The 26,865-nt window shown below is 45.7% G+C and overlaps 1 protein-coding gene and 1 long non-coding RNA gene across 3 annotated transcripts in view; one reads left to right on the top strand and one right to left on the bottom strand.

Annotated features, from left to right (window-relative positions):
• Positions 1-642: 642 nt before the first annotated feature.
• LOC135914223 (A disintegrin and metalloproteinase with thrombospondin motifs like) overlaps positions 643-26,865 on the bottom strand; it is a 279,502-nt gene continuing 253,279 nt past the window's right edge. For both annotated transcript variants that reach the window (XM_065446973.2, XM_065446974.2), the window contains exons 8-9: positions 17,362-17,668; positions 643-4,223 (exon numbers count right to left, since the gene is read on the bottom strand). In XM_065446973.2, coding sequence (XP_065303045.1) covers positions 4,084-4,223; positions 17,362-17,668 — 447 coding nt within the window. In that variant the 3' untranslated portion in view covers positions 643-4,083. The remainder of the gene's footprint in view (positions 4,224-17,361; positions 17,669-26,865) is intronic.
• LOC139060777 (uncharacterized) lies at positions 20,497-26,215 on the top strand. The gene is made up of 2 exons (XR_011515031.1): positions 20,497-22,370; positions 24,198-26,215. It is a non-coding gene; the product is annotated as an uncharacterized lncRNA (long non-coding RNA).

The raw sequence follows: 26,865 nt of genomic DNA, 5'->3' as shown, positions 1-26,865 counted from the left end.
ATCCTGCTCCACAAATAGATAGCTTACACGTGACTTCACGGGCGCAGTTGCTCGTCACGCTGCTTCGCCAACACGGCGCCTTGGATGACGTCAGCGCAAGCCATCTATATGTGTAGATTCCAGCTATAGGTGGACAAACTTTGGCAACATTTTTTTACACATATCGAACGGCGTTCGCCCCATATATTGGACCTACTTACCTTTAAGGTTCCTGTAATAAGTACGCGGAACTATGTGCCAGTGTATAATAACCACTGTTTTCCAGAGCACTGTTCCATATGTTCTTGAACGTTCTTCCACGCACTTGTAACTGAAACCAAGTTTAGGCATGTGCGAAGTGTACAGATATATGGAACACGGTTCCGTGTAACAGTGCCATTTACTGGAACATAGTTATACATAGCGATTATGTTAATTGAAAAATTATGATTTCAAATACATGGAAAGCCATCCCATATATTTTGCGATCTATGTAGGACGTTGTTTCATTTAAGTGAGCCAAAACCTCTGCAGGAATTTTCGCTTATCACTGGATCATAACTAAAATAAGATTACCACTCTATCTGTCCTCAAACAAAGCAGTTCACAAGGGTATTTTTGGACGTGTGAGGAATCGTTCTTCGAGCACATTGCACAAACATGTAAAACAGAAAAAAAACAAGTTTTTATTCTTCTTTTTCGTGTTTTTTTAAATTTTTTTTCTCGCGTCTTTTGGTAATGGTTTATAAATACTCTTCCGTGAGAGGGAACAGAAGCTTAACAGACAGAAAACATGCCTCAAGGGGGCTAGGCGCGATACGGGCGTGAACACCACGCTTCTTCGCGGCTGCCTCAAAGTACCACGGGCCGCGGAGTTTGTCCCCAAAGATTCTTCTTCTTTTTCTTTTTTTTTATTGCGGGACAAAATCCGCCACCCTGTGCTCGTACGTGTGCAGTGACGTCAGGGTGACGACACAGCGCACTGCACTTTGGCTAAGGTTTCTCGGTAGACGACTCAGTAGATGCGCAGTCGGGTGGCGGCAGTTACATAAGGAGCGCAATTCCTGTACATCGCTCCTTGTCACCTTCCCTGAATCCTGGTATGAGGAGTACACTCAGTTTTCTTGATTACATTGGAAAAAGTTGTCTGCATTGAGCGCAAATAAATAGAAACTTGATAGTGTGTTTGCAGCATGTTCCAAGCTTTCTTCTGGCTTAACGGCAGTAGAATAAGTATTCGCTCTCGGAATATTTTAATCTTGAGGAAGGCTCGACTAAATGCGACACCTCGACGTGCGCCCACAGTCACGCTCCTCTTCTTGAAAACAGTAACGCATGTAGTTTAGGCGTGGAAATTAAACATTCATCATACTTAAAAGGGCAGCTGCACTTGTAGGTGCTCTGCCAGCCTGTTGACGTTAGGGCTAGATAAATATCTTGAGACGACAGGTGCGCTTATAGAAAGCGGTTTGAATTTTACAATGCTCACTACGTACCAGTGCCGTTCCATGTAACAATATTTCCGGTTAACGCCAATTTTCGGTAAACGCCGCAAAAACGTTCACAATGACCAAGATCAGGATTGTAAACAGCGGCGTCGGCTAAGCGTCATCTACAGGGAAGTGAGAATGGTCACTATTTCTGAGAAGCAATGTGCGCGTAAGGTGTCATCGCCCCTGATCGCGCATTCGACGTCTACCGAGAATCCTTACAGAACAACGCCACTTAGATAACGGAGGGAGAAAAATACGCTTGAACACTCTGCTGGCTCACCTAATCACTTTTGTCTAAGGCCAGACGCAACCGACTAAATAAATGAAATTTTCGTGAGTTTGAATGATTAGAAGAAAGAAAACAAGAACAAATACAATGAAATACCATAGGTGATAGCTCACGAAGTGCGACATATGGAGGTGTTGACAGAGGCCTTCTGTTATCTAGGTGGCGATGTATTAAAAAAAGGCCGCTTCGAACATTCGGTCTGGCTGTTTCGCTGCACAGAAGGTATGTACAATATCACTGAACGCGCACCATCCCGTCTCGTTGTCGCAGTTCGTAGATCACCACTGTTGGCCGGAAGTGACGCTGGCGCGTGCACGCGCATGCGCCAGCAGCGAGTCACGCGGGCTGCTCGGGGTCGTCCCATCGCTTTGGCGAAGCAGAATATGCACCGACGAACGCGTCGCTCCGTCCTTTGAATGCGGAGCGCCATCTGTCGCCGCTCCTTCGCTCGCAGGTGGAGTGCAGACGTGATTCCTGCGCGCACTGTTCACAGAGGGAATGAACACGTGGGCGCCGATTCAGCGGTTTCACTGTGAAAAGTAGAAGTGAGTCACTACGACTTGAATGTTGCGTTGGGTTATGGCGCAGTGGTTTCAGTCGTTCCAAACGTGACGTTTTTTTTTTTGTGTCCTTGCGCCGCTTTTGCATTGAGGCGACTTAAGCAGCATTCGACGTTGAGGCTATGCGAAACAAAGTCAGAGCTGCATGGCTTGGAATGGCCAATGGCGCATTTCATTAAACATCACTTCTCTACTGAAGCGAGTCGAGATGTGCGGCCTACAAGCAAAAGGCGGCCTGCACACAATATAGATTTCTTTCTTTCAGAGTAAACATAGTTTTCATTCGACAGATATTAAATATGGAATGCTGCATGAAGCGCGCTTAGAAAGAGAATTATCTTTTTTTTTTTTACGTCACAGGCGGTCTACCCGTCTTACTTAATGATGCCGCCTAAGAACCTGTCGTTATGTGAAAACTTCAGTGTGCATAGTGAGGCCGCGGGAGAACTCAGTTAAGGACCTTTTCTAGTGCTGAGGACAAATCAAAGAAGTCCGGAGCGTGTTGGGACCTTGAAACGAACTATACCTTCCAACATTATCACCTTGAAGTTTCCTTAAATGGGCGTGTCTCAAGTACGGAAAGACATGCGGTGAGGTGAGCTATGCCTTTAACAGTGGATCTTTCTTCATGCATAACAAAAGAAAATAGAGAAAAAGGTCAGCAATGTCTAATGGAATGAAGGAAAAAATTCTGTTTTCTACATTTTCTGATGCTACCGCATCCTTACGCCATTTTGATGTTTGCCTCAGCATTCAGAAGCACGTGTGAAAGCTTAGTAATTACCGTCGCGGAAACACAGATGAAGAGCCAACACTAATGAAATGACGACTGTGTAGCAGCCAAGAGCACAAGATAACAAAATAACAAGAATATATTTGTGCCTTCCTGTCTTTTGCTATTAACTCCGTGAGATTAAAGCAAGACATTCCTGGCTAGCCGAAAGGACGAGCTCGTATGCTGATCCCATTTTTTCCCACTTGAAAGACAAAACTCGACAGAACTTGTAGCCTTGTCCCTCGTGGAAAGCAGCTTGCCTACGAACGACGGAATGCAGACAACTGGCGGAGAGCATATGCCTGCTTCTCGCGTCAGGTTGTCGTCAAGTTGCGTACCTATCCAGGCGTCAGACATGTTCACAGCAAGCAAGGCCAGGCCCACTCAGTCGTTCCACGCTATTGGCACACGATTCCGCAGCTGTGTGTGTTTGGTGCATTCGATCATCTTCGTTTCCCCCGCCGCCGCCTTGTGGGCTGTGAACATTTCTAAGCGCCGACACCACCAACGTTACTACACTATAACACCGTCCTTCGTAACATCTGCCAACGTATATCCACCGGTACCGTGCACGTCGACGTACTGCGCAAACTCCGACGCGCTTGTCGATGGGCTCAAACTACCACCTCTTGCGTCAGAGGTCCACCGTTGAAAGTCCTTGCGAGCTGCGTTCAACACTCTTCCCCGATACGAGGCTGTTCGAGCAGTTCAACAACGTCCGTAAAACAAGTATAAAAACAACAAAAAAACAGGAGGACTCCATCGGAGCCTCAGAACGCTACCAGCTTCTGACTGTGGGCCTTTTCTGCACGGCCACTGGTCTGCGCACATAACGGCTCGTGGAGGACGAAGTGGTCCTCTCCCCTGGCAACAAGCAGGGCTGCCTTCTCCGGTTCCGAGAAGGAAAGCCAGTGCACTTCGTTTTCTTTTTTTTCTTTTGGTGGCTGAGGTACGTTCGCCTTGGGTGCGCGTCACATCACAGGCTGTCTAGGAGCAGTAAAGGCTCTGCGAGTAACAGCAGTGCCTCTGGATGTAGCCGTGGTTGCAGTAGCGGTTGCCGAACTGCTCCAGGAACTGGGCGCACGTCATGCGGCCGGCGATCAGCTCCGTGCTGTCTCCCACGCAACCTGCGCGAAGCGACAATTTATTCCATTTAAATACTGGTTTCAGTCCATTGTCTTATTGGTTCGCTGGTGTGTAGCTAACGAATTATATTTAGTTGCTAAACGTTACTCTGCGGCACATAGGGGCACTTAAATGAAAACGTGGAGGCCCTTTTCAAGTAAGTATTGAAGTAATTATAGAACTTATTGTGCATAAGTCAATGCGTGCAATTGTGTCTGGTTAATTTGTAACTTGGAAGCCTTGCGAATTTTCCATCTTGCTGTGGCCCTCGTTCCTGAACAGAGTCGCAACAGTTGACAATTATCCTTTACCCTTATTCTTTTGTCCCTTTTAGCTGTATTAGGCGGCGTACCGCAAAAGAGCGTATTAAGTTCGTTATTATATAACAGTTATATTAGCAACATCGCTAGTATTCGTGATACTATAAGTTTTGTGGCGTGCTCCTCTCATGAATAGATGTAGATGTCTAAATTGATGAAGTGTAACATGTTACTACATAAATTATTTTTTGACGTAGTGAAAACTTATACAACGTTAATCATTGAAATCAAAAGCTATAATTTTTAAATAAAGATTCTCAGTTAACACAGCTGCTTCGTATGCCACCCAGGAAACTGATATTGTCAGTGAAGACAAAAGTTTGTAACCCTTTCTTCTCGCCTGAGTTAAGGTCAGCATTTCGCCAATGTATGTAAAAAACACTCCTCTTTAGTCGGCGTTCTAGCTCTCTGTCGATGGCTCCTTCGGAGAGAGGTAAATACAAAGGGTTATCACGCCCTGTTCATCTCCGACATGAAATATGGTGGTTTGGAATGTGCAACTACGACTAAGACAAACGTAGCAAAACATCGGTTAAAAAAAAAAATAGTCGTCATATCGCTAACAAAGGTGAGGCGTGCAGACAGGACACAAGAGAAGAAAAGTGGACAACACGAACGCCGTTCGTGTTGTCCTCTTCTCTTGTGTTCGTTCTGCACGCCTCACCTTTCTTGCATAATGAATCCTTACCGATTAGCTCAGCTTCCTGTCGTTATATCGCTAACGTTGATTACGTGTCGTCAACAAAACCTGCATTCAAGAGTGACGGTATACTTTAAGTTGTACAAATGTATGAACAAAATGTGTTTCAAAGTTTGGAAATAATTATAGACTTCAAGCATTGCACTACACCTTAACTAGCATAGTTAATCAGTATAAGGATGTAATAAGTTATGCATTCAATGCTTGTACTTTGTACACATACAGTAATAGTGTTATTGTTTATGTGACGTTTCAATCTATGATTTTATCCTGTTGTACTGTTGTACTTCATTCTTTGTCTTTAGTCTCTGTGGCCAGAAAACTTGTTTCTTCCTTTCCTCTTTACTTACCTTCTTCCTATCTTCAGCTCCCTTTTCTATCCCCTACTTCCTAAACAGTAAACAGGCGTTGTGCCCCTCTGAGTGGCAATTGTCAGTCTACCCAGTCAAAAATTCCATCAAGCTACCGGCTTACATGTCTGATGGCTATACGTAATTTCGGACCTTGAAGGTCTACCAGTCTGATGGTCTACCGGTCTGATGGTCTACCGGTCTGATGGTCTACCGGTCTGATGGTCTACCAGTCTGATGGTCTACCAGTCTGATGGTCTGCCAGTTTGATGGGCTACCAGTCTATTGGTCTTTACCAGTCTACTGGTCTACCAATCTATCGGTCCCTATTAGTTTGTCCATTAATGGCACAAATGCATGATTGCATCAATTTTAAGACATATTGGCACAGCTAGTCCTACGCAGGCTGAAGAAATAACATTCTTGTTGTGCGTCTCAACCACCCAGGCAGCACACCAGCATTGGTCCAACCATGGCCCAATGCTGGCAGAAATTGGTACCAATGTTTGACCAATGTTGGCATATTGGCAAAGTGCAACCCAATCCAATGCTGGCCCAGCGTTAAAGCCAAGATTGGACCAATGTTATGCCAATGCAGCAGCCATCGTAGGACCAGCGTTAAAGCCAAGATTGGGCCAATGTTATGCCAATGCAGCAGCCATCGTGCTGCCAGCGTAGTACCAGTGTTGAGCCATATCGTTGCCATTCTTAATGCCAGCTTTGAGCCAATGCCCTTTGCATGACGAATATTCTAGATATGCTGGCTTTAGAGCACGCACATATTCTTACCGCAAACATTTTGCTAGCGGCATTTTTTGTAGCAATATCCCCTTTCCGTCTTCCTCAATAGTAGCTAGGAAAGCTCGACAAAAAGATGTCAAGAAGCAGAAGTCATATATGATTGCAAATAATAATAAAAGAATACTGAAATTGACGTTTATGACAGTTTATTTGCGAATAAATTTTCACAAACAGGCATTTTTCGTGGACCTAGATGGGTGACGCTCGGTTATCTTCAAACAGTTCATTTACAGGCACTGCCCTCAGGACAGGAATTGGGCAGGGTGTCGAGGACGGTGGGCTGGCCAGGGGTTTCAGGGCAGGGAGCTGACGTCGGTAGGCAGGTTTGTCAGTGCTTGGATGACAGCGGGCTTATCAGGCCCCCGAGGATCACGATAACGCGCTGGTTTCGTTGATATTGCTACAATATCCCATAGCGACTTCACCATTACTTGGAAGCAATGTTTGCACTGTAAAATGAAAAGAAACATCGTCAGAGATGTTGGTATGACAAATGTATGTGGGAGAGTTTTCATTTGAAAAATCGCCATACTGCCACAATATTATAAGTCTGAGCAGAGAGTTCGAAGGGGTGAATCAAGAAACTTTCTTGCAAGAGATTTGTCAGGTAACACTTCTTGATATTTCGACATATATGGCATACCTTGTACAAGGTCTAACGTAATATTTAGAACAGACATAAAATGCGCAGGATCCGTCCGCTTTGTTTACAGCTCACACCTAGTCAGCGTAACACTTTAAAATTAAAAATTGCAGCAAAACCTGCTGCAGCACAAAAAGCCTAGTTTCAGACTGTGTAGACACAATGCGGCCTTCGTGCGAAATTTTTAATGTGGAAACCGAGAAGTTCCGTCAAGAAACACTAGTAAAAGAAGCATTTATTATACGAAAAGAAAGAAATACTGTCAGCTGGAAATGATGCTTGACCTATACCAGTGAGAAGAAGCGCGGTTCCTCGGTATCACTAGCAGGATCAGGCCGCACGCGTGGTTTGATAAAATCACAGTCCTGGAATTTGGGTGAAATTCACAGATTTACACGTGGTTTTACTCCAGGCACTATTCAAAGACTGCAAATAAAAAGAGCTATTTAATTACAGGCACTCTACATTAGCCAGGCCTGTTTCAGTAATATATATACCGCGTGATATTGCTTGGGTGATATAGCTTGGGTGATATTGCTTCTGATAAAACTTATAACATGCGCAAAACAAATGCACTCACCATTGTATGATCCATGCTTCTTTGTATCCGAGTTCATCCCACATCGAAGACGGTGGCCACGAGCGCCGACTTTTTTTCTAATTGTTGTTTCGCCTATATTAATTCTAACACTCACAAAAATTCGTGGCCATATTGCTGCGTATTTCAATATGTAGGCGTCTCAGTAGGAATGACGAGCGCAAGCGAGCATTTTTCACGAGAGGAGTGCGCTGGCAAGAACGGACGGCAAGCACTCAGGCGGTGTTGCACCCAGTCGGCGTGCTAGCGACGCATAGAAGGAAAGAGCGAAAGGAAAGGGTGAACGAAGAATGCGGCGTAAACGCCACTTTCCCCCGCTGAACCTAGCCCGACCGGGTTTTGGGGTGGCAGCGATGGAGGGCGACAAGGAGGACAATAGTGACCCCACGGCATTCCCCCATCCTTCCGAGAGCACCCAATTCGACACAGCAGCTTATGGCTGTCTGAACGCTTGACTGATAGCATTGACCAGGCTCACCTGGGTGCGTGGGGGAGAGGCAATGGGGGGCTGAAGGACGGAAAGCTAGGCCGAAAAAAAAAATCCGGAATGCGCCGTGCCTACTAAAGGCAATGCAAGAGGTTGTTGACACGCAAATGCCAAAACGTGCAATTAATTTTTTTTCTGTCAGGGGCATTCATACAAGGAGCTTACTACACATGCACGAACAAACAAATATATTAGAATAGGAGCATGATGTCGCCGCAACATGCCATGCATGCTAAACAAACAAACAATAGTTTCACTAATGCATATGCGCTCATTCTCGATGCAATATAAAACGGTTCCATCAGCTCTGAGGCACTGTAATTCTCGATTCTCCTCAGAATCTTGACCCACTAAAGCCGCGGAGCGTACATGCAGAAAATACAATGCGCAGGCAAATTCGCAATACCGTTGCTTCTTATGTTAAGCTCAAGTTCTTATTCACGATCAATAAAGCAGCGGCTAGATTTATGCGACTTCCCCTGCTTGCTACGTGGTACACTGGCTTTTCTCTTTAAGGGACACATTTCGGTAAAGGAGAAGTGCAATAATGGCGGTGTACCATTCATGGAGTTGACATGGGAGAACATATTTTTGGTTCCTGCGCAGTGTGCCTGTGATCAGTGCGTTAGTTTTCAAAACACGTTGTTCAATCTCAGCAAGTCGTAGAGCACTAAAAGCCGACAAGGCGAAAATTAGCTTATTACGGGCCAATGTCCTCCAAAGAAATCCAACTAGTAACCCATACTGGCAAATCCATACGAAAGTCGGTCCAATAATTCCCGCCTTGTTGAACGGCAGTGCCAATATTGTTTACTGACTGTGTAAAATGGGCCAACATTGGATCTCTATCAGAATGGCACAGCCAATATTGTTTACTGACTGTGTAAAGTGGGCCGACATTGGATCTCTATCAGAATGGCACAGCCAATATTGTTTACTGACTGTGTAATGTGGGCCAACGTTGGATCTCTATCAGAATGGCACAGCCAATATTGACACCACGCTGTTAACCTTAGGCCAACATTGGGCCAGGAACCAGAATGGCACTGCCAATATTGGAACCACGCTGTTAATCTTAGGCCGTCATTGGGCCAAGAAGTGCCAATATGTTTCCAACGTTGGCCCAACCTGACGTGCCACCTGGGCAGCTTGTATGCCAGTCAGTAGGCAGGCATGTGCGCATTCCACACTCCATTTTTAACAGGACAAATTAATGAAATTGAAGCTTTAATTGCACTCGACATGACCAGTTCGGTTTTGTCGTTACATTGATGAAATCAGTGGTGCAAAAGAGCAACGCATAGATGCATGGTGTACTGCTCGGCAGCCACAAAAATAGAGTACGAGATCTTAATCACCCGCTGAGCTTATGAGTTGATGACAAGTCACCGAAAAATATTGTAGCGCAGCCTTCATTCCGCTTCTAACTGGCCCAAGTTTGTGATGTCGCTTATGTATACTATACATAATATACTCTCGCGGTAGCTGTGCTAAAATAGCGGCAATTAGTTTCTGCTCTCATCGACACTCTTAAGGTAGCGCAACTCATGCTATTGTGTAACCGTAATTAACATGAGGTGAAGAAATATCATTCACCGATGTACTGCGGAAAGCCACTCGGTTGCTAGTTGCCTCATGCATCTGCCGATTTCGGCACCACAAAGGCTAAATAAAAGTAAAAGCACTAAACAAAGACTGATCGCGGTTTCGATTACTGCAGATTTTTCATGAGGTTTTACAGGTTCAACTCGGTTAATCGGCTGCGCGGACGTTTTCGTTTCGGACGGTCATGATGCCCGTAGAAATATATCTAACCTTTAAGCGCCCTACTGGTGTACAAAAGCTACATGTAAAGGATCTACAATAAACGACAAGACTCTTAGTGGCATTGGAGGGTTGCCTGTAAGAGTTTTTACATGACTTTTAAGAGGCCTGTTTGTATTGGGAGGGTGCATATAGACACTCTTGACTGACCTTTAAGAACCCTAATGGTATTGGGAGAGTACCTGTAGGAATCCCTGACTGACCTTTAAGAATCCTATTGCTATTGGGAGAGTGCCTGTAGGAATTCCTGACTGACCTTTAAGAATCCTATTGGTATTGGGAGAGTACCTGTAAGAATTCCTGACTGACCTTCAAGAATTCTACAAGTCCATTAAGATAGCCCTGACGGATTTTTTGACCGGGTACTCCCTCCCTATTACCCTCTTCGCCCAATATGTATGTGGGCTTTCATATCCACTAATAATAATATAGTTGTAATCGTTTCTCATTCTCCTTTCATTTTTAGTTGCCAACTTCGTCTAGCATTGTTGCTATTTTTGTTAAGTCAGTGTATATTGTCTAGATACACTGCAAAGCTACGTATATGTACATTGCAGTCAGTGCTTTTGTTGTTTGTAGTTTGAAAGGCAGCTAGAATAACGCCTTTAATTTTGTCATCGGCCCAGTATGAATTCCCCGGCCCTTTCAAGATCTTGCTAATAGCAGCTCAGAGGTGGCAAACCCCTCAAGAAAGTTTTTTTTTCTTCCTGGGAAGTAAAGCGAATTGAATTGTTCAAGCGCTTTCTGAAAACATAGCAAACGCATGTATCCACGAGTCTATAAGCGAAATGCCAGTAAGGCGAATTATGGTAATGCAACTGTTCAACAAACCAACAGCAGTTTACCCCTTTAGAAAGATAACTGCAGATGAATACGCATAATAATTGCATATGAAGATCATAAATGGTAGCACTTTATAGAAAAAGGCAACGGTATGATTCAAAATATTACATATTTTCGGTGAATCAAATGTGGAAAATTAATACGTGGTAGGCAAAACGAAATACGCGCACTTGGAAACGAAGGTGTCCATAAGAAAAGAGCAGAAATCGAATCATCGTATCAAACATGTTAAGGAGCAATGGCACGTACGCACCATGTGACGGCGACGGGCACCGATGTACTACAAAATAGAGCATTCGTACAGAAATTAAGCGTATAGTTTAATCTTGTAAGGTCATTTTTTGCCTGTGTGTGATCTATACCGGTAAACTATTTCGAATTCATGCTCTCGGCATTCTTTGTTGGGGGAAAGTTGCTAATGTCAAAAGTTTTGTTTCTGTTGGCAAGATAAGTAAAAAATGAACAGATGCAACGGTCCGTCGTACACAAGAAACACACATATTACCTTTGTATTGGTGCAGTAATCACATACACAATATTAGCCATGCACAACTTCTACAACAGATTGAGATGACATTCTTAAAAGAGGAAAGAAAGAAAGAAAAGAGAGCAAAAAAGAAAGACGGATACAAAATATAAATGTAGCGACGACTGCCAACTTGAGTTGGTTTTCTTAAGCTACGCGGAGGAAAATGCACGTGCGTTCGATTAATTTGATTCAACGTCGCATGCCTTTCTAGCAGGACCAAAGGAAATCTCTACTACGAAGGCCCGAGAGGATTCTCCTGCCCTCCTATTGCCATTTTATTCAACATTCCTTCTTCCTTTCCCTATACCTGGGAGAGCTATGCACCTCAATCACGATACCTACGCGGGACGGCTGTCATTCATTGACTGTCACCCACGTGAATAGAAAGACAGAGAGAGAAAGAGAGGTTGAACAAAAAGGCAAGGAGGTTAACCAAAGCTAGTTCCGTTTGGCTACCCTGCACGGGGAGTAGTAGTATGGAAATAAAGAGAAAGAGAGAACATGGAAGAGTGAGAGAGAGAGGGGGGAAGAGGGGCGAGCACAAGCAAACCACGTACACTATAGAGCGACAGAGGGCGGTGTTCTTAGTTGACCATGAGGGCCCGTAGACCGCAGGAATCTTAGTAACGCGAATAAGGTCTTCTGCGTGGATGTTCTTCGGGAGCCCTGACCTAGAACTTTTAGTTCTGGTAGTGGACGATTGCCTAATTGCTACATCACTCTTCACATCACTTGCCTCTCGGCACTATAGCGCGGGCAGACACAGATAATGTGTGCGAGCGTCTCTTCACGGCTGCATTTGTCGCCCGTGGGGCTGTTGGCCATTCCAATAAGGAAGGCATAAGAGTTGGTAAATGTGACGACTAGCCACAGACGGTAGGTACAGCACGGTCTGTTCACGTCGTGGCAGCCCAGGCGGTACGTGCGCCTGTATGTCCTGAGACAACGAATGCAAACGACACATGGTGAAAACGTATGAGTCCCACAGGGGCAAGGTACATTCACGGGACATCAATCGTAGCCCAGCCGCAGCGTCTGTTCGCTAAGGCGGCATCAAGATGCATTGACTCCCTTCATATGCAGATCGGGCGGCTTCGTCAGCATGGTCATTCCCGTTGATGTTGCAATATGTCCTGGAAGTCACTGAAATATTATGTTCTGTTCCGTGTCATGGCTGCATTGACATATCGGTCGAATTCCTGAGGCCACTTGTTCATTGGGTCCATGGCTCATTGGGCTTTGTATGCACTGAAGGGCTGCCTTGGTATCGCTAAAGACTGTCCATTGATGTGGTGGTTCCTGATTAATGAAATCAAGAGTAGCATGGAGTGCCGCAAGTTCTGCACCCGTCGAGGTGGTAACACATGAAGACTTCAACTTGATTTCTGCAGATTCTGCCGTGATGATGAGTGCAGTAGCACAGCTGTTGAGTTTTAGCGAACCACCTGTGTATACGTGTTGTCGGTATCTGTGGACGTTGTAAATGTATTCCAAAGTTGCTTGCTTCGAAGCTTGCAATGCGCAAGTAGAGCTGACAATTCCGGGCATCAAAAAGAAAAAGAGAGAAATGCATCCTGTTATGTTTGTTGGAAATGTGGGCCTGGCCGCACGCCTGGCCGCACGCCTGGCACGCCACTTCTAATGACTAGGCTGCTGGACGAAGCGACATTTATACATATAGTACACAGGCACACAATATACACAACAACACACGATTACACGTAACTTGAGTGTTTAGTCGAGGTCAGTTTCCTGTATAGAAAGACCAAGAGCTGCTCCTTGCTTTATTTGTTAAAAATTCTTTTGGTATTTATTTTTGCAAGTGATGCACTGAGAGAGAGAGAGAGAGAGAGAGAGAGAGAGAGAGAGAGAGAGAGAGAGAGAGAGAAAGAGATAGATAGAGAGAGACAGAGAAAGAGATAGATAGAGAGAGAGAGAGAGAAAGCAAGGACAGGAAAGGCAGGGAGGTCAACCAGAAGAGCATCTGGTTTGCTACCCTACACTGGGCGTGGGGGAAAGGGGAATAGAAAGAGGACAAAGGGAGATAGTGAGCACTGAGTGCGTGTGGGCGGGACACTATGCACATGGACACTATAAACGGTCTCTTAAACCGGTGCACATCAAGTATTGCACTAATGCACGATTCGATTTTCGTGCCAGTGACGGGTGTGGCCACGGTCCGAGTATCTTTGACTCGGTTAATGGTCTTAAGTCCAGTCAGTGCAAAGTTTCCCGCAGAGAGAGGCGTTGTATATCGTAGCGGGGGCAGGTACACAATAGGTGCTCGATGGTCTCCTCGCACCCACAGGAATCGCACATCGGGCTCTCGGCCATTCCCAAATGATAGGAGTATGAGTTTGGGAAAGCTACTCCCAGCCACAAGCGGTACTGTAAGGTTGCTTCGCCGCGGAAAAGGCTAGATGGCAGTTGTAGCCGTAGCGTGGGGTTCAGTTTATATAATCGGCAGCTGAAGGCACCTGAACTCCAGAGATCTTGCGACTTTTTGCCTGCATGTAGGCGAAGTTCCCTGGCAGCGTCCGACTTCGCCAAAGGTATTGAACGTGTCTGGGTATCTTCGTGGGCAGACCGGGCAGCCTTGTCCGCTAGGTTGTTGCCGACGATGCCACAGTGAGCAGGAATTCATTAAAATATAATGGTGTGCCCTCTTTCCAGAGCGTGGTGGTGCACTTCCCTGATGTCAGATATCATCTGCTCGTATGTTCTGTGACGTAATGCAGACTTGATGCTGTGAAGGGCTGCCTTAGAGTCACAAAATACGACCCATTTCTATGTTGGCTCTTCGGTGACGTACATCATAGCGGCATGGAGAGCTGCAAGTTCTGCCTATGTTGATGTAGTCGTGTGCGACAATTTGAATTTAACTGTAACCTTCTTGGCTGGAACGACGAATGCGGCAGTTGAGCTGGCACGTGAGGTCGAACCATCGGTATATATATGTATGCGGTCATGATACTTCTGGTGCAGTAATAGGAGCGTAAGTTGCTTGAGAGCCGGCGATGGATGATTGGACTTTTTTGTAATTCCAGGAATAGCAAAATTCACTTGAGGCTGTCGTAGGCACCACAGGGGAGATGAAGGCTTCGTCGCCGGTGTAAAAGATGACGGTATGCACTCATGATGAGCGTTAACTCTTGAAAAGGTCGCTTGAGGTCTCTCGGCTGGTAGGGAGGCCAAATGATGGTCGGGATCCTTGACAGATGGCGAATGTGCACTGCTCTAAAGTGCTAGTTTATGGTGCTGCTCAACGTAGCTTCCGCGTAAACTTGAAGCAGATTTTACCTTTTAAACAGCATGTCGGAACGAAACTCCTTCGGGTTAAAGTTCATGGGTAACCATGCGCGGGTGAAAAATAAAATGCTGTAAATCCACCAGGGGCGTTCTTGTAGCCATTCGCCGATATTCCGGCAAAAGGCTTGAGGTATATTCCTGTAGCCGTCTATTTACTTTGATTCTTTGAGCGCTGCAAACGAAAAAAGGTGCGATCAGCGATGATGAAGGCAGAAGGTAGGGGTGAATATGTGCAGCCGCGGCGGGTGAAATTATTCGCAGTAGCTATTCAAAGCCTGCATTGCATCAACACTGAAATTAAGAACTGATGGCTCTATAAGTTGCGCAAAGCGAGATGCCGTCTTTAATGATAAGCTGCATTTGTTTACCTGAGTGACAGCTTGGCATGCTGCTCCAAGCGCTGTGTTGTAAAAGATGCACAGGGATAAAAGACACGCAGACACCACCGATCTCCCACGCACAAGCGCACTCAAGCTTTTCGCAAAGTCCCTTAGTTTTCAAAAATACGAGAAGCGCTTTCATTTGCACATGCGCGCAAGCAGTTTTTCTCCGCGAGCCAAGAATGTCTCGCAGTTTCAAGCTTGAGGTCAGGTGTAAATCCAGCGCAACCTTCACAGATTGGTTATCTGATATCAAAGTTGACGAGTGAGCCTGACGAACCTATGTTGGATGCTGCCATAGTCGCCAACAAACCGGTATGCCATCCATGGTTTCTATAAATACCTGCAGATAACTTCCTCATTATTATTATTATTATTATTATTATAAGGTTTGAACACACACACACACACACACATATATATATATATATATATATATATATATATATATATATATATGCGTGTGTGTGTGCGCGTGCGGAGGAAAGGGACAGCTGGCAACTGCCACGGGCCAAGTACAATACCTACCTAATCTTCAGAAAGGAGGAGACAGAAACATAGAAATGAAAGATAGGAAGAAGGGGAGGAACGAGGAAAGAAAGCGGAAGACGACAAATCTAAACTAGTAAAGTAGAACACACACAGCACAGGTCGCACCCAGTAAGGTCGGTCACTGCAGGTCACGCTACTACAGAATGTTAAAAAATAGCATAGTGCCCGAGGTATTGTCATTTGAAAAATAGAAATAGACTACAAACGTGAACCTGAGTTACTTTCTTTTAGGAAAGTAAGAAGAGCGCGATACTCCTGGTCGCGTCGAGACACACAACGGCTGGGCTACAAAGATTTGTGGAGTGTTGTACGCCGCAGGGCAAGGAGATGATAGTCCCTTACCAGCACCTGCGATACATTAGTGGTGCAGGTGGACGCACCTCTTCTTGCTGCTTCTCTCACTTTCAGTCCCTTACCAGTGACATGCGCTGCGCAGTGAAAGCGGGACACTTCAATATCATCAGCTGAAGTGCCTCGCAGTAGCCGGAAGACGTACACGATAGGCTGAGTTCACAGTAGTAAACCATGCTTTTTGCCAACGTCTATGTTTTTGTTTCGATGTTTCAGAAATCGTCTTGGAAACTAAAGAATTGCTATTCGTCCCATTCTCATGTGCCCTATTTGGAAAAATCATACTAAGCGATCCAAAATTCTGCAATGGCTATTTTGCGCCCCTAGTAGACGCTTTGCGCCAAAAGCAAACGGACGTTAACAGCCTTTTGTCCCTTTTTTTTTATCGGCTTCTCCGCATTCTACCTACGGTTGCAGTGAAGCCAGGCTACCCGAGGGATACGTAAATGATCGCAGCAAAATGATCGTTTTCGAGCAATTATTTTGAGTTGGCTCATCCGTAAGTTGTAAAAGTCATTCGAAAATTGGCAGAACCAATTTCATGATCTAGATATTGGCCAACTTGGGACTTTGAACCTGACGTGTACATGTAACCGTCTACCATTACCGTCCCCTTATTGTCCTTCTTTTTAGCTTTCTTTCATTATTTCGCGTTCCTCCCTCAGCTAACAATATCGGAATTTCTCGTTGGTCGTGGGGCTGGTGCTGACGCCAGAATCGCTGCAAGACTCTTACAGCGGTAACCAGCTATTAAGTTTTACATCTCTTGAATTATCTTTTGTGCCACGCACGATCTCTGCTTTTTGATAATTTTAGCTTTCACTTCGATTTTCGTTTCCCGACCAGCAGACTTGGAGTCACGCTTTTATGTCTGCAAGCTTGTCACTAAAAAATACGAGCGCGAGTGTGTAGGGGAGCTTGCTGTCGTGAGTGATATCGGCCACACCCTCTAGCTTATAGTAGCCACAACTATCTTGTTTATAATTTCTTGCCTTCCCGTCATCTGCGCTGTTCTCCATACTGTACGGCGTTAAAGTGTTCAGTCTTATTAGAAACAGAGTTCTAGGCTACTTTCTTTTTTGCTGGTCACGAAACTTCGGGTCAAGTTTGCTATAGGTACAGAAGCTGCCGCTAGGGGCATCAGTGCAGACACGGACTCTACTATGGAGGAAGTTTCCTTCCTCTATGGACTCTACCGTCGACACCGGTGTCGGCTTGCTTTGGCGGTTTCCGTTGCAGTCTCGCTCACGTGATTTCGCGGTCATCAAGAGTGTTAGAGGACTCTGTTAACAGTAAGGGAGTTACGTGCTCCCGATAAGCTCATTTCCCACAATTAATTACTTAATACTTAATTAATTATTAGCTTAACTTATATTTAATTTGATTCGTGCATCAAGGAGGTATGCTGTCACGAGCTCAGCCGCTCAGTCGGCCGGCCAATGTCGGTGCGCACCTTTGTCGTTGGCCACCAGGGCGCGCGGTTTTCTCGTGGTGCGCTGTTGGTGGGCGGGCCTCAGGTGCTGCGGGTGCCGGGCTCGGCTCACGGCCGAGTGGTGCGACGGCGGCGGGGGCGGGGGCGGCGCCGGCATCAGGTGCGGCCGCGGTCCGTCCACCACCTCGGACGAGAAGTCGGCCCGGCGTCGGGCCACGTCGGTGCCGCCTCGCGCCACCGAGCGGCCGCTGGCGAACGACGGCGTCACGTGCGTGTAGTCCGGGATGATGTTTTCGATCTCGGCGATGCAGCGGCCGTTCTTGCACGTCTGCATCGACGACGGACGGTATCAGTAGATAGACAAGTAAATCAACTTTATCTCCTTCAGACACGGGGTACACATTTGCGCGCGCGGTGTGTTTTATGCCATTTCTGCCGAGTCGATGCATGAAAAAATTTAAACGGACATTGGACGACGGGTACCCTGCATCAAGAGTTTGAACAGCTGGGCAAGTCGGTCGGGTTACATTTTTGAAAACTGTGCTAATTAACGACGATAAACTTAGGCGTTAAACACAGTTAGTAGGTGAATATTTCGAACAATCATACTTGCCAATCTTCTTACGCTCGTCCTGTATTTAATTGCGCGAACTTAAAGAATGCAAATTGTACGTCGTGTGTAGTGATTTGGCTCTACTACACTGCTCCGTTCGTATTATTCCTTGACGCAACCACATCTCTGAAGGCAGCACCATGTGTGACGGGATGTCGAAATTCAAGGTGCCGCGTTCTGTCAGTGCCGTAAGAAAAAAAAAAAGCTGTTTCTTTCTCGCAATGTTTGCTGTCACTAATTAACTTGTGCTTGTGCTTCAACTCGACCTGATGATTTAATTATTTTTATGCAAAAACTTGACGCGACTGACTGCACATTACATAGAGCTTTGATAAAATGCACACAAGGCGTCATCCTACCTTGTGGCGTCTTCGACGCCAAGCAGAATCCCACAAGAGCAGGACACACAGCGGCGCTTCTGTCCTTCTAATTTTGTCTTCAGCTTGGCACCCAAGACACCACGATTAATGTGCAATTAACAAGACTCTACAGCTTCAATACAGTCTGCAGCGCCTTAGAATGAATCATTCAGCTTTTGACACGTTTATCAACACGCCACCGTACTTTGTGACTGAAGGGGTTATTTAACCTGAATAAAGGCCTCATTGTGCTCTATGGAGAAAGCCACAGCATATAAAAATAATAAATGCCTATTTCTCAGGACGATTGAACACCTCTTGGCCCTGGCTATCCCTCTGTGAATGTTGCCAAACTTGATAACAAAAACAGCGTTGTGGCGTGACAGCTAGAGCTTGAACTAATAAACATCAGCCTCCGGTTGGGAAAAGTATTTATGGTTTTTATAATCCTACAACAATGTATATATTCACCAGAGTCCCTCTTTGCTACAATATCTTAACGCATGTCTCGTTAACTGTATCTTGCACGGAAATCCGTTTCTTGTTGAACATTGCGTAAGATTGAAAATAATGACAAATGTGCCTAAGGAAACAGTGTAGCATAAACGAATAATATTCGGTAATATGTTATGTTCAAGCCAACAGGCTTGCTGCCGACTCCACTTTATACATCAATTTGCGCAGATGATCTGTGAATATTCGGCTCGGACGAGCACTGCGTAAAAGTGCCGAAATACAAAAATGTCTTTCAGGAAGCCGTTGACATCACGTTCCGTTTTTTGTTTTCTTTACTGAATGTGCCATGGATCTGTGAATGGATGAGTCAGTTGTATTGGCCTTCAGAACAAAGTGTCTGCTCAACCTGAGAATTACAGTAAGACAGATTTACCTGTTGTGTGGATTTTTCTGAGAATTGTCTTGACCATATTCTTTCATGGCGTGCTCACATATATTATCTCGAAGAGCGCATTGATTGAACTCCCAATGCATTACGATACATTGCAGTCACTAAATGGGGTAGCACATCAGACTCCCTGCTTAAAATCCGCGTTGCTATTGTTCACCACATTATCGCCCACTCACTGCCATTTATGTATGGCCTATCTGAGTCCCCTGATCCAATGCTAACTAACCTGATTACTTGGAGCTTAAAAATATGTTTTCGACTACCTCATTTGAAATTGAGCAGCCTTATCGTACTGAGGCCAGCGAACAACCGGTTCAAGGTTTATGTGTTCAGGAAACCCTTCCACATATCATCAGGCTGTCAACACAACGTTATAATCATTTATTGCAAGCTAATCATCTTCAGAGGACTCAACAAATAGGGGATGCATTGAGTTCTGATTATCAGTCGATTACTTCCTAGCAACGTCAATTTTCTCGCCCGGAAATAAATTTTACACCTTGGCGATTAATCACACCCCATGGGGCTCTGAAGATTCTAAGGATTGAGAAAAAGTCATCAACGCATCCACTGGAGGCTGAATTTATGACACTTCTGCACAGGAAACGATTTCAAAATAATAGCACGCTCATTTTTACTGAGGTATCGATGACTGAGAGTAGTTCCACGTCTGCTGTTCTCTCTCCAGTGCACAATGAAAGCAAAAACTACCGTTTCTCGACCGAGGTATCATCTACTTCAGCGGATCTGTTTGGAATTCGCCAGGCTGCAAGACACATTGCTGGCAACGAATTCAGCTACAACTGGGTAGTACGCTCTGACTCAAAAGCACCACTAGAGTAGTTGGCTCAATGTTCTTTTCATGCTAATGTAGTTGCGTCAGAATATGTGGTATCAAATACATTGACAATCGCTTCATCGTCTCGCCACCGAGTTTCATTTTATTAGATACCTACTCGCATTGGCATAACTGGAAAAGAGCTAGCGGATAGTATAGCTATTAGTGCTCAATTTTTTATCATGATTACTCATACGGAATCCATACCATACGACTCCAAAAACGCTCTACGGAAGCTACATAAGACACTATCTGAAAATGTGATTCAACCATCAAACCAAGACTGCACTACGGCATCGAGTATACACTGCCCTATGGTTAACCTAGAAAGGTTACCATAAATTAGATAGCTTTCTACACCATCGACGACTGGACGTAGCCTGCAAACCTCATTTTGAGAAAAACGGAAAAGTAAATATCCAACTTCTCCTACTGAGACACTACAGACGTTTCTGTACAATGTTTGGTTATGAAGTGTCCGCAATACTTTCATCAGAGTTCCCTTGCACAATAACTTGAGGCACATGGACAAACATAATGTGCTTGTGATATGCTAATAAGAGATGTGCGTTATTAGTCCCAAGTGCTTTCCCTTTGGACAGCAATCTAATTAATTTGCTTTGATCTGTGGATTATTGAGAACTCTAATTACAGTTTGTTTGCTTTTAGGACTCCGGCAAAAAAATAACATAAGTGTATGCGTATATAATAATGTCTTTCTTGCACTGTTCGCCTGAACCCCTATTAACCTGAGTGCATATATAATGTTCGTTCTTGTTAGCATTTTTGTATTGTTGATACTGACATACTTTTTTTTCAGTATAAGTATGCAGCTGTGTCTGTGGAATGTGTATGTGGTAAATGGGTTTAGGGATATATTACGCTTTTTAATTGTGCAATGGGATAGCCGGCTCAGATGCAGCCTTCCTTCCCCGTTCTCAACAGTTATAAAGAAAGCGAAAATGTATTCTGTAGAAACTAGAAAGATTAAAAGAGGTTAGCTTAACATCAAGGTGGTATGACTATCTGAACACAATCTAGGCCGCTTGATAACTTTACCTAAATTCTCGAGCACCTTTGAATGCTTAGAATATTGCTTGTGAGGATTTGTTTGCAATATATAGCCTTCAGATAATCGTCTGTACTGTTTCAGCTGAGCCATTTCTGCAATGGCGCATTTTCAGCGACTTGTTTGTAGTTGTGTGCTGGCAACGACCTGTCATACTACAGTCTCTGCTGTGACATGGGAGTGAGCTGTGAGCCACGTAATCCTGGCACTTCAGAATGTACTCGAGAGTGAGAATGCGCATGGTCAATGCTCCAGCGCCGAGAGACACGCAGCGACAGAACACGTGCATTTATGTGATTGCACCCGTGATTGGCAATCGCGACTTAGAGATAGCGCTGCATTGTAGTGAAACGGCTTAGTTACAAGTTCGCTCCATATATAAGGACTCTGCGTGGAGTTTCCCTGCCTCGAACCGGTGCCGCCTTTTTTGATTATCTACAACATTCCTCTTCACCCTGCGCCACCCCACCCCCTACACACTTACACTCAAAAATTTAAATGGAAGAAAGCAGCAATGCGGAGGCTGACCATGTCTGGGCAAGTTGACCAACTAGACACAAGGCAATGCTGATGACGCATTCGAAACTGACAGCTGCCTTCATGAAAGTGCACATTGTCACATTTAAAGAAACTCGGGCAGAACTCTTCTGTGATGACTAAGTATGCGGATAGTTGAAACGCATCATGAGGCGAGTGTTGTATCCTTCTTTCTTGTTTCAGTTTCATTTCTTTCAGTGTACATATCGTCATCGTCATTCAATATGATTTCCTATATAAGTTGCTTTACTGTGACGAATAAAGAGAGTTGCAGACTGCGCTTGCGTGGTCCCGTGTCATGCGTCTGGTCTGAGCCAGACACCACATATTGGCGACGAGGGTCAGTATCGGAGCCATGCCGCTCGGGTGTTTCCCAGTACCGCCCCCTTTCTTGCCTGCACCCGGTGACCCGGCTGTACCTTGGCAGCAGTGGAAACGCGTATTCCTGAATTTCCTGGAGGCCATTGGAGGCGATGAACTGCAGCCGAAGCGTCGCAAGGCAATTCTGCTCAACTCGCTCGGGGTTGAAGGCCAGCGAATATTCTACAGCATCCTTGCACAAGGAGCAGACGTGACCGCGGACGCCAAGGCCGAGGACAAGGTGGACCAGTTCAAGGACGCGCTTGCTACACTGGATACGCATTTCGCAAGCGCTACGAATGATTTGGTGGAGCGGCGCCGGTTTCGCCAAAGAAGACAACTGCCTGGTGAGACCTTTCAAGCATTTACAAACAGTCTTCGGGACCTTGCGTCTACTTTCAATTTTGGCAGTGCTACCGATAGCATGATTCGAGACCAATTACTGGAAGACACTTCGTCACGAACAACCCGTGAACGCATGCTTTATGAAGGGTCTTCGCTTACACTGCAGCGTGCTGTTGACATCGGGAAGCAAATTGAGCAAACGCAACAAGCGCTCGGGGAATTCGCGCATAGCACTGTGAACAAGATTCAAGATGTGCGAAAAAGGTCAGACTCTGAGCAAGGAAGTTGATACAGGTGCGGCTCGTCATCGCATATGGCTAACTCGACTGCATGTCCGGCGAGGAACAAGCGTTGCCACTCTTGTGGAAAAATTGGTCACTTTTCAAGCATGTGCAAATCGAAGAAAAAGAAATATGCCGTTCGAAAGCCCGAGAAAGCCAACGCCGTCACGGTACTTCAGATCGGTGACCGTAATGCGTCGGCGAAAGATATTCGAGCCAACATTTCTATCGGGAAGATAAGATTGTCGTTGATTGTCGACACGGGCGCTACGGTTTCATTGCTCAGTGAAGAGCACTACCACAAATATCTAGCCAACACCTACTCATTGCGACCGCCGACTGCCAATTTGTGTAACTATTCCGGAGAACAAATCAAGTTAAGCGGTTGCTTTCTTGCTGACGTATCTTACAAGGGAAACAGAGCCAGTGTGCTCTTTCATGTCACAACCAAGGGCACTTCGCTGCTGGGGCTTGATGCCGTTCGGAGCCTGGGAATCACTATCAACGGCTCAACCTTGAATTGCTGCCAGGTGACATGCCCTGATTCACTGCCTTCAGAATTCACGCAAGAGTTTGCGCACTTGTTCACGGAACAGTTAGGGCATGTGAAAGGCTTTGTTCACCATGTTAAATGCCGTTCATCTGTGAAACCAGTCGTCGCGAAGCTCCGACACCTGCCACTCACGCTACGGCAACAGGTATCGGTAGAGATACAACGACTGCTGGCCGAAGATATAATTGAACCTGTCGACGCATCGGAGTGGATTTCACCGATCGTCGTCGTTAGGAAGAAGGACGGTTCAATTAGGTTGTGTGTGGACCTACGTGAAGTGAACAAGGCAGTAATTGCCGATGCTTTTCCTCTTCCGCATACAGAGGAACTACTTCATGAACTAGCTGGAGGAACGTGCTTCTCAAAGCTCGACTTAGCGTCGGCATACCACCAGCTAGAACTGACTCCGGAAAGTCGGGGACTAACCACCTTTATCACACACGAAGGATTGTTTCGTTTTAAGAGAGTGTGTTTTGGCCTTGCATCTGCCCCTTCAGCCTTTCAGAGAATGATGCAGCATATTTTGAAAAATTGCAAAGGCGTACTTTGTTACATTGATGATGTGATTGTGTGGGGCAAGACACGTGAGGAGCACCACAAGAATCTACACCAGGTGCTAAAACGCATCAGTGATTCAGGTTTAAAGCTCAACCAGAAATGCACATTTGCTGTTTCAGAACTATCCTTTTTAGGGCATACGGTGAGCTCAAAAGGGCTTACACCATTGCAGTCTAAGGTTGACGCTATTGTCAAAGTGCCTGCTCCTCACGATGTTGCCACTTTGAGGTCATTTTTGGTTCTCGCTGGTTACTATGCTCGGTTTGTGCCGCGATTTGCTGATCTTGTCGAGCCACTTAGAAGGCTCCTGCGGTCTGGTCAACAGTTCACGTGGGATGATGAGGCTGAGCGTAGCTTCCAGCTTGTTAAGACAGCTTTGTCTTCAAGCCCAGTCATACAAATGTTTAACCCAGACCTTGATGTAATTGTTACGACAGATGCTTCTGATAAGGGACTGGGAGCCGTTCTTCAGCAACGCGATGGTGACAGCGTACGCACGGTGGCCTTCGCATCGCGTGCCCTGACTCCTGCTGAGCGGAAGTACTCCGCTGGGGAACGTGAGGCCCTTGCTTGTCTCTTCGCGTGCGAGCGCTGGCACGTCTACTTGTGGGGTAGAAAATTTTTGTTGCGTACGGACCATCAGGCACTAGTGACGTTACTTTCAGCTGCCGGTACAGGACGCCGACCTTTGCGTATATCCAGATGGTCAGCTCGACTTTTGTATTATAACTTCGACATAGAGTACCATAAGGGATCGCAAAATATCGTGGCAGATGCGCTTTCACGCCTACCTCTTGACTGTGATTCGCTGCAGACGATGCAGGAAGAAATTGTGTCCGTTGTATCAGAGTGCCTAACAAAGGAACGGCTGCAGGTGGCCACTGCTGCAGACAGCACACTGCAACAGGTTGTTGTACACGTGGTACATGGTTGGGCGCCTAGAAAAGCTTTGCCAGCAGAAATAATGCCGTACTTTAACGTGCGGGAAGAGCTTTCTTTCGTTGATGGCCTTTTGATGCGCGGCGAGCAGGTAGTTGTTCCGAGTGAATTAACCTCGCTCCTTGTTGGTTTTGCGCACGAAGGTCACCCAGGAATTGTGAGGACGAAGCAGAGACTACGTGATCTTTACTGGTGGCCGCGTTTGAATAAACAAGTAGAAGAAGCGATCCATTTTTGTCATATCTGCCAGGCCGCGGACAAGTCCGCTAAACCGTCGTTTGCACCGCTGCAGCCGCTGACGTTTACAGCGCTACCATGGCAGAAGTTAGCAATGGATATAGTGGGACCGATTGACTGGGCCCCTTCAAACTGTAGGTACATGATATCGCTGATCGATTATCATTCCAAGTGGCCTGAGGTTGCCTTTTCATCTACAGTGACGTCACAGAGCGTGGTCGATTTTTTGCAGACTGTGTTCAGCCGAGAAGGCTATCCGGAAGAAATTGTCACAGATAATGGGCCTCAGTTTAGATCGCAAATGTTCGAAACATTCTTGAGAGAGAGGGGTATTGTGCATCGTTGTTCTTCTCTGTACTATCCACAAGGAAACGGCGCGATTGAACGCTTTAATCGCGTGCTGAAAGATTTCACGCAGGTTGCCCGACTGGAACAACGGCCCCTCCAGGCTGCTGTGGTTGACTATCTCGGCATATATAGGTCGACGCCGCATGCGACAACGGGTGTGTCGCCAGCCAAGTTGCTTCACGGGCGCCAGCCAAGGACAAGACTCAATACAGTGGGTTTGCCGACAAGAGAGGGCGTCCATGCCAGTTCGAATAAGAATGTTCCTGCTAGGGTTAAGGCGAAGCAGACGTATGCAAAGCACTATACGGACAGGAGGCGAGGTGCGAAAAGACCAGCCTTTTGTGTAGGGGACTTCGTTCGTGTACGCAAGCCAGCAGGCGGTGGGAAAGCGTCGGTAAACTACATGGGCCCTTTCAAGATTGTCGGCAGAAAAGGCAAAAATAGCTTTTTGATGAGCGACGGTCGTTGCTGGAACGCGTCTAAACTAGTTCGGGTTCCCTGCAATCAATCGCAGACAACAGAACAATGGGCATGGGAATTGCCTCACGACTACTCGGGTACCGCTGGGGCTGAAAGCCGCGCAGACGCTGAACATGGTGAACTGTTGCGATCGCCGGAAACAAGGGCTGAAGTTAATGAAGAAGTGGTCGCTCCTTTAGAGGATTCGGCGGAGCAACCTTTGCGTCGCAGCACTAGGGTACGCCGACCCGTCGAAAGATTTGGGTTTTCTTTACCTGAACAATAAGTGTTTAGTTCGTGTTATTTTGGTTGTTGCAAATCACTATGTTGTATTTCAAGCGGGAGGTGATGTTGTATCCTTCTTTCTTGTTTCAGTTTCATTTCTTTCAGTGTACATATCGTCATCGTCATTCAATATGATTTCCTATATAAGTTGCTTTACTGTGACGAATAAAGAGAGTTGCAGACTGCGCTTGCGTGGTCCCGTGTCATGCGTCTGGTCTGAGCCAGACACCACAGCGAGCACTGAGGCCTGGCTCCTATCTCGCGTTTCTGATGATGATGATGACGACTTACTGGCATTCCCTTTGAAACGGGGTGGTGACAAACACCTAGCCTGTTTGAGTTACTCAGATACGCTATACATTCTTTTCATTTTAGCATTTTTGCATACACCTCTTTAATCCTTTTTTTATTTTCCTCAAAACTTCTGTATCTACCTTGTAAAGCTACTTATGCCTTTAACTGATCTGGTCGTATCAATTTCTCCCTTAATTTTTTCTCACCGATACTCCAAACGTCTCTTCCTTATCTCGACTGCTGACCGGTTGATGCTTCCGTCCACTTAAAACCCAAGCGCTTCTGGAAAGTGTAGGTTACCTACTGCTCTTTCCCACTTTCCACTTTTCTACTTTTGCTGCAGCATACGCATGTCTCATCTTGTTTTGAATGTTTGTTCCAGTATGTTTTTCTCCTTAGGCAACCAGCTAGAGCCACAAATAGGAAGGCACTTCCTTTCGTGTTATCACACAGGTTTCCCCATTCTACTTTCTTCGTATTCTTGTAAATCTCCATGGTAGTTTTTGTTTCCATTCTTTGCATCCAGTTCACTGTCTTTTTTTC

The sequence above is a fragment of the Dermacentor albipictus genome, chromosome 6 (genome assembly GCF_038994185.2).
Source record: "Dermacentor albipictus isolate Rhodes 1998 colony chromosome 6, USDA_Dalb.pri_finalv2, whole genome shotgun sequence".
NCBI classification, from domain to species: domain Eukaryota; kingdom Metazoa; phylum Arthropoda; class Arachnida; order Ixodida; family Ixodidae; genus Dermacentor; species Dermacentor albipictus.
The sequence above is the reverse complement of the archived record's forward strand: the minus strand, read 5'-3'. Positions and strand labels throughout refer to the sequence as shown.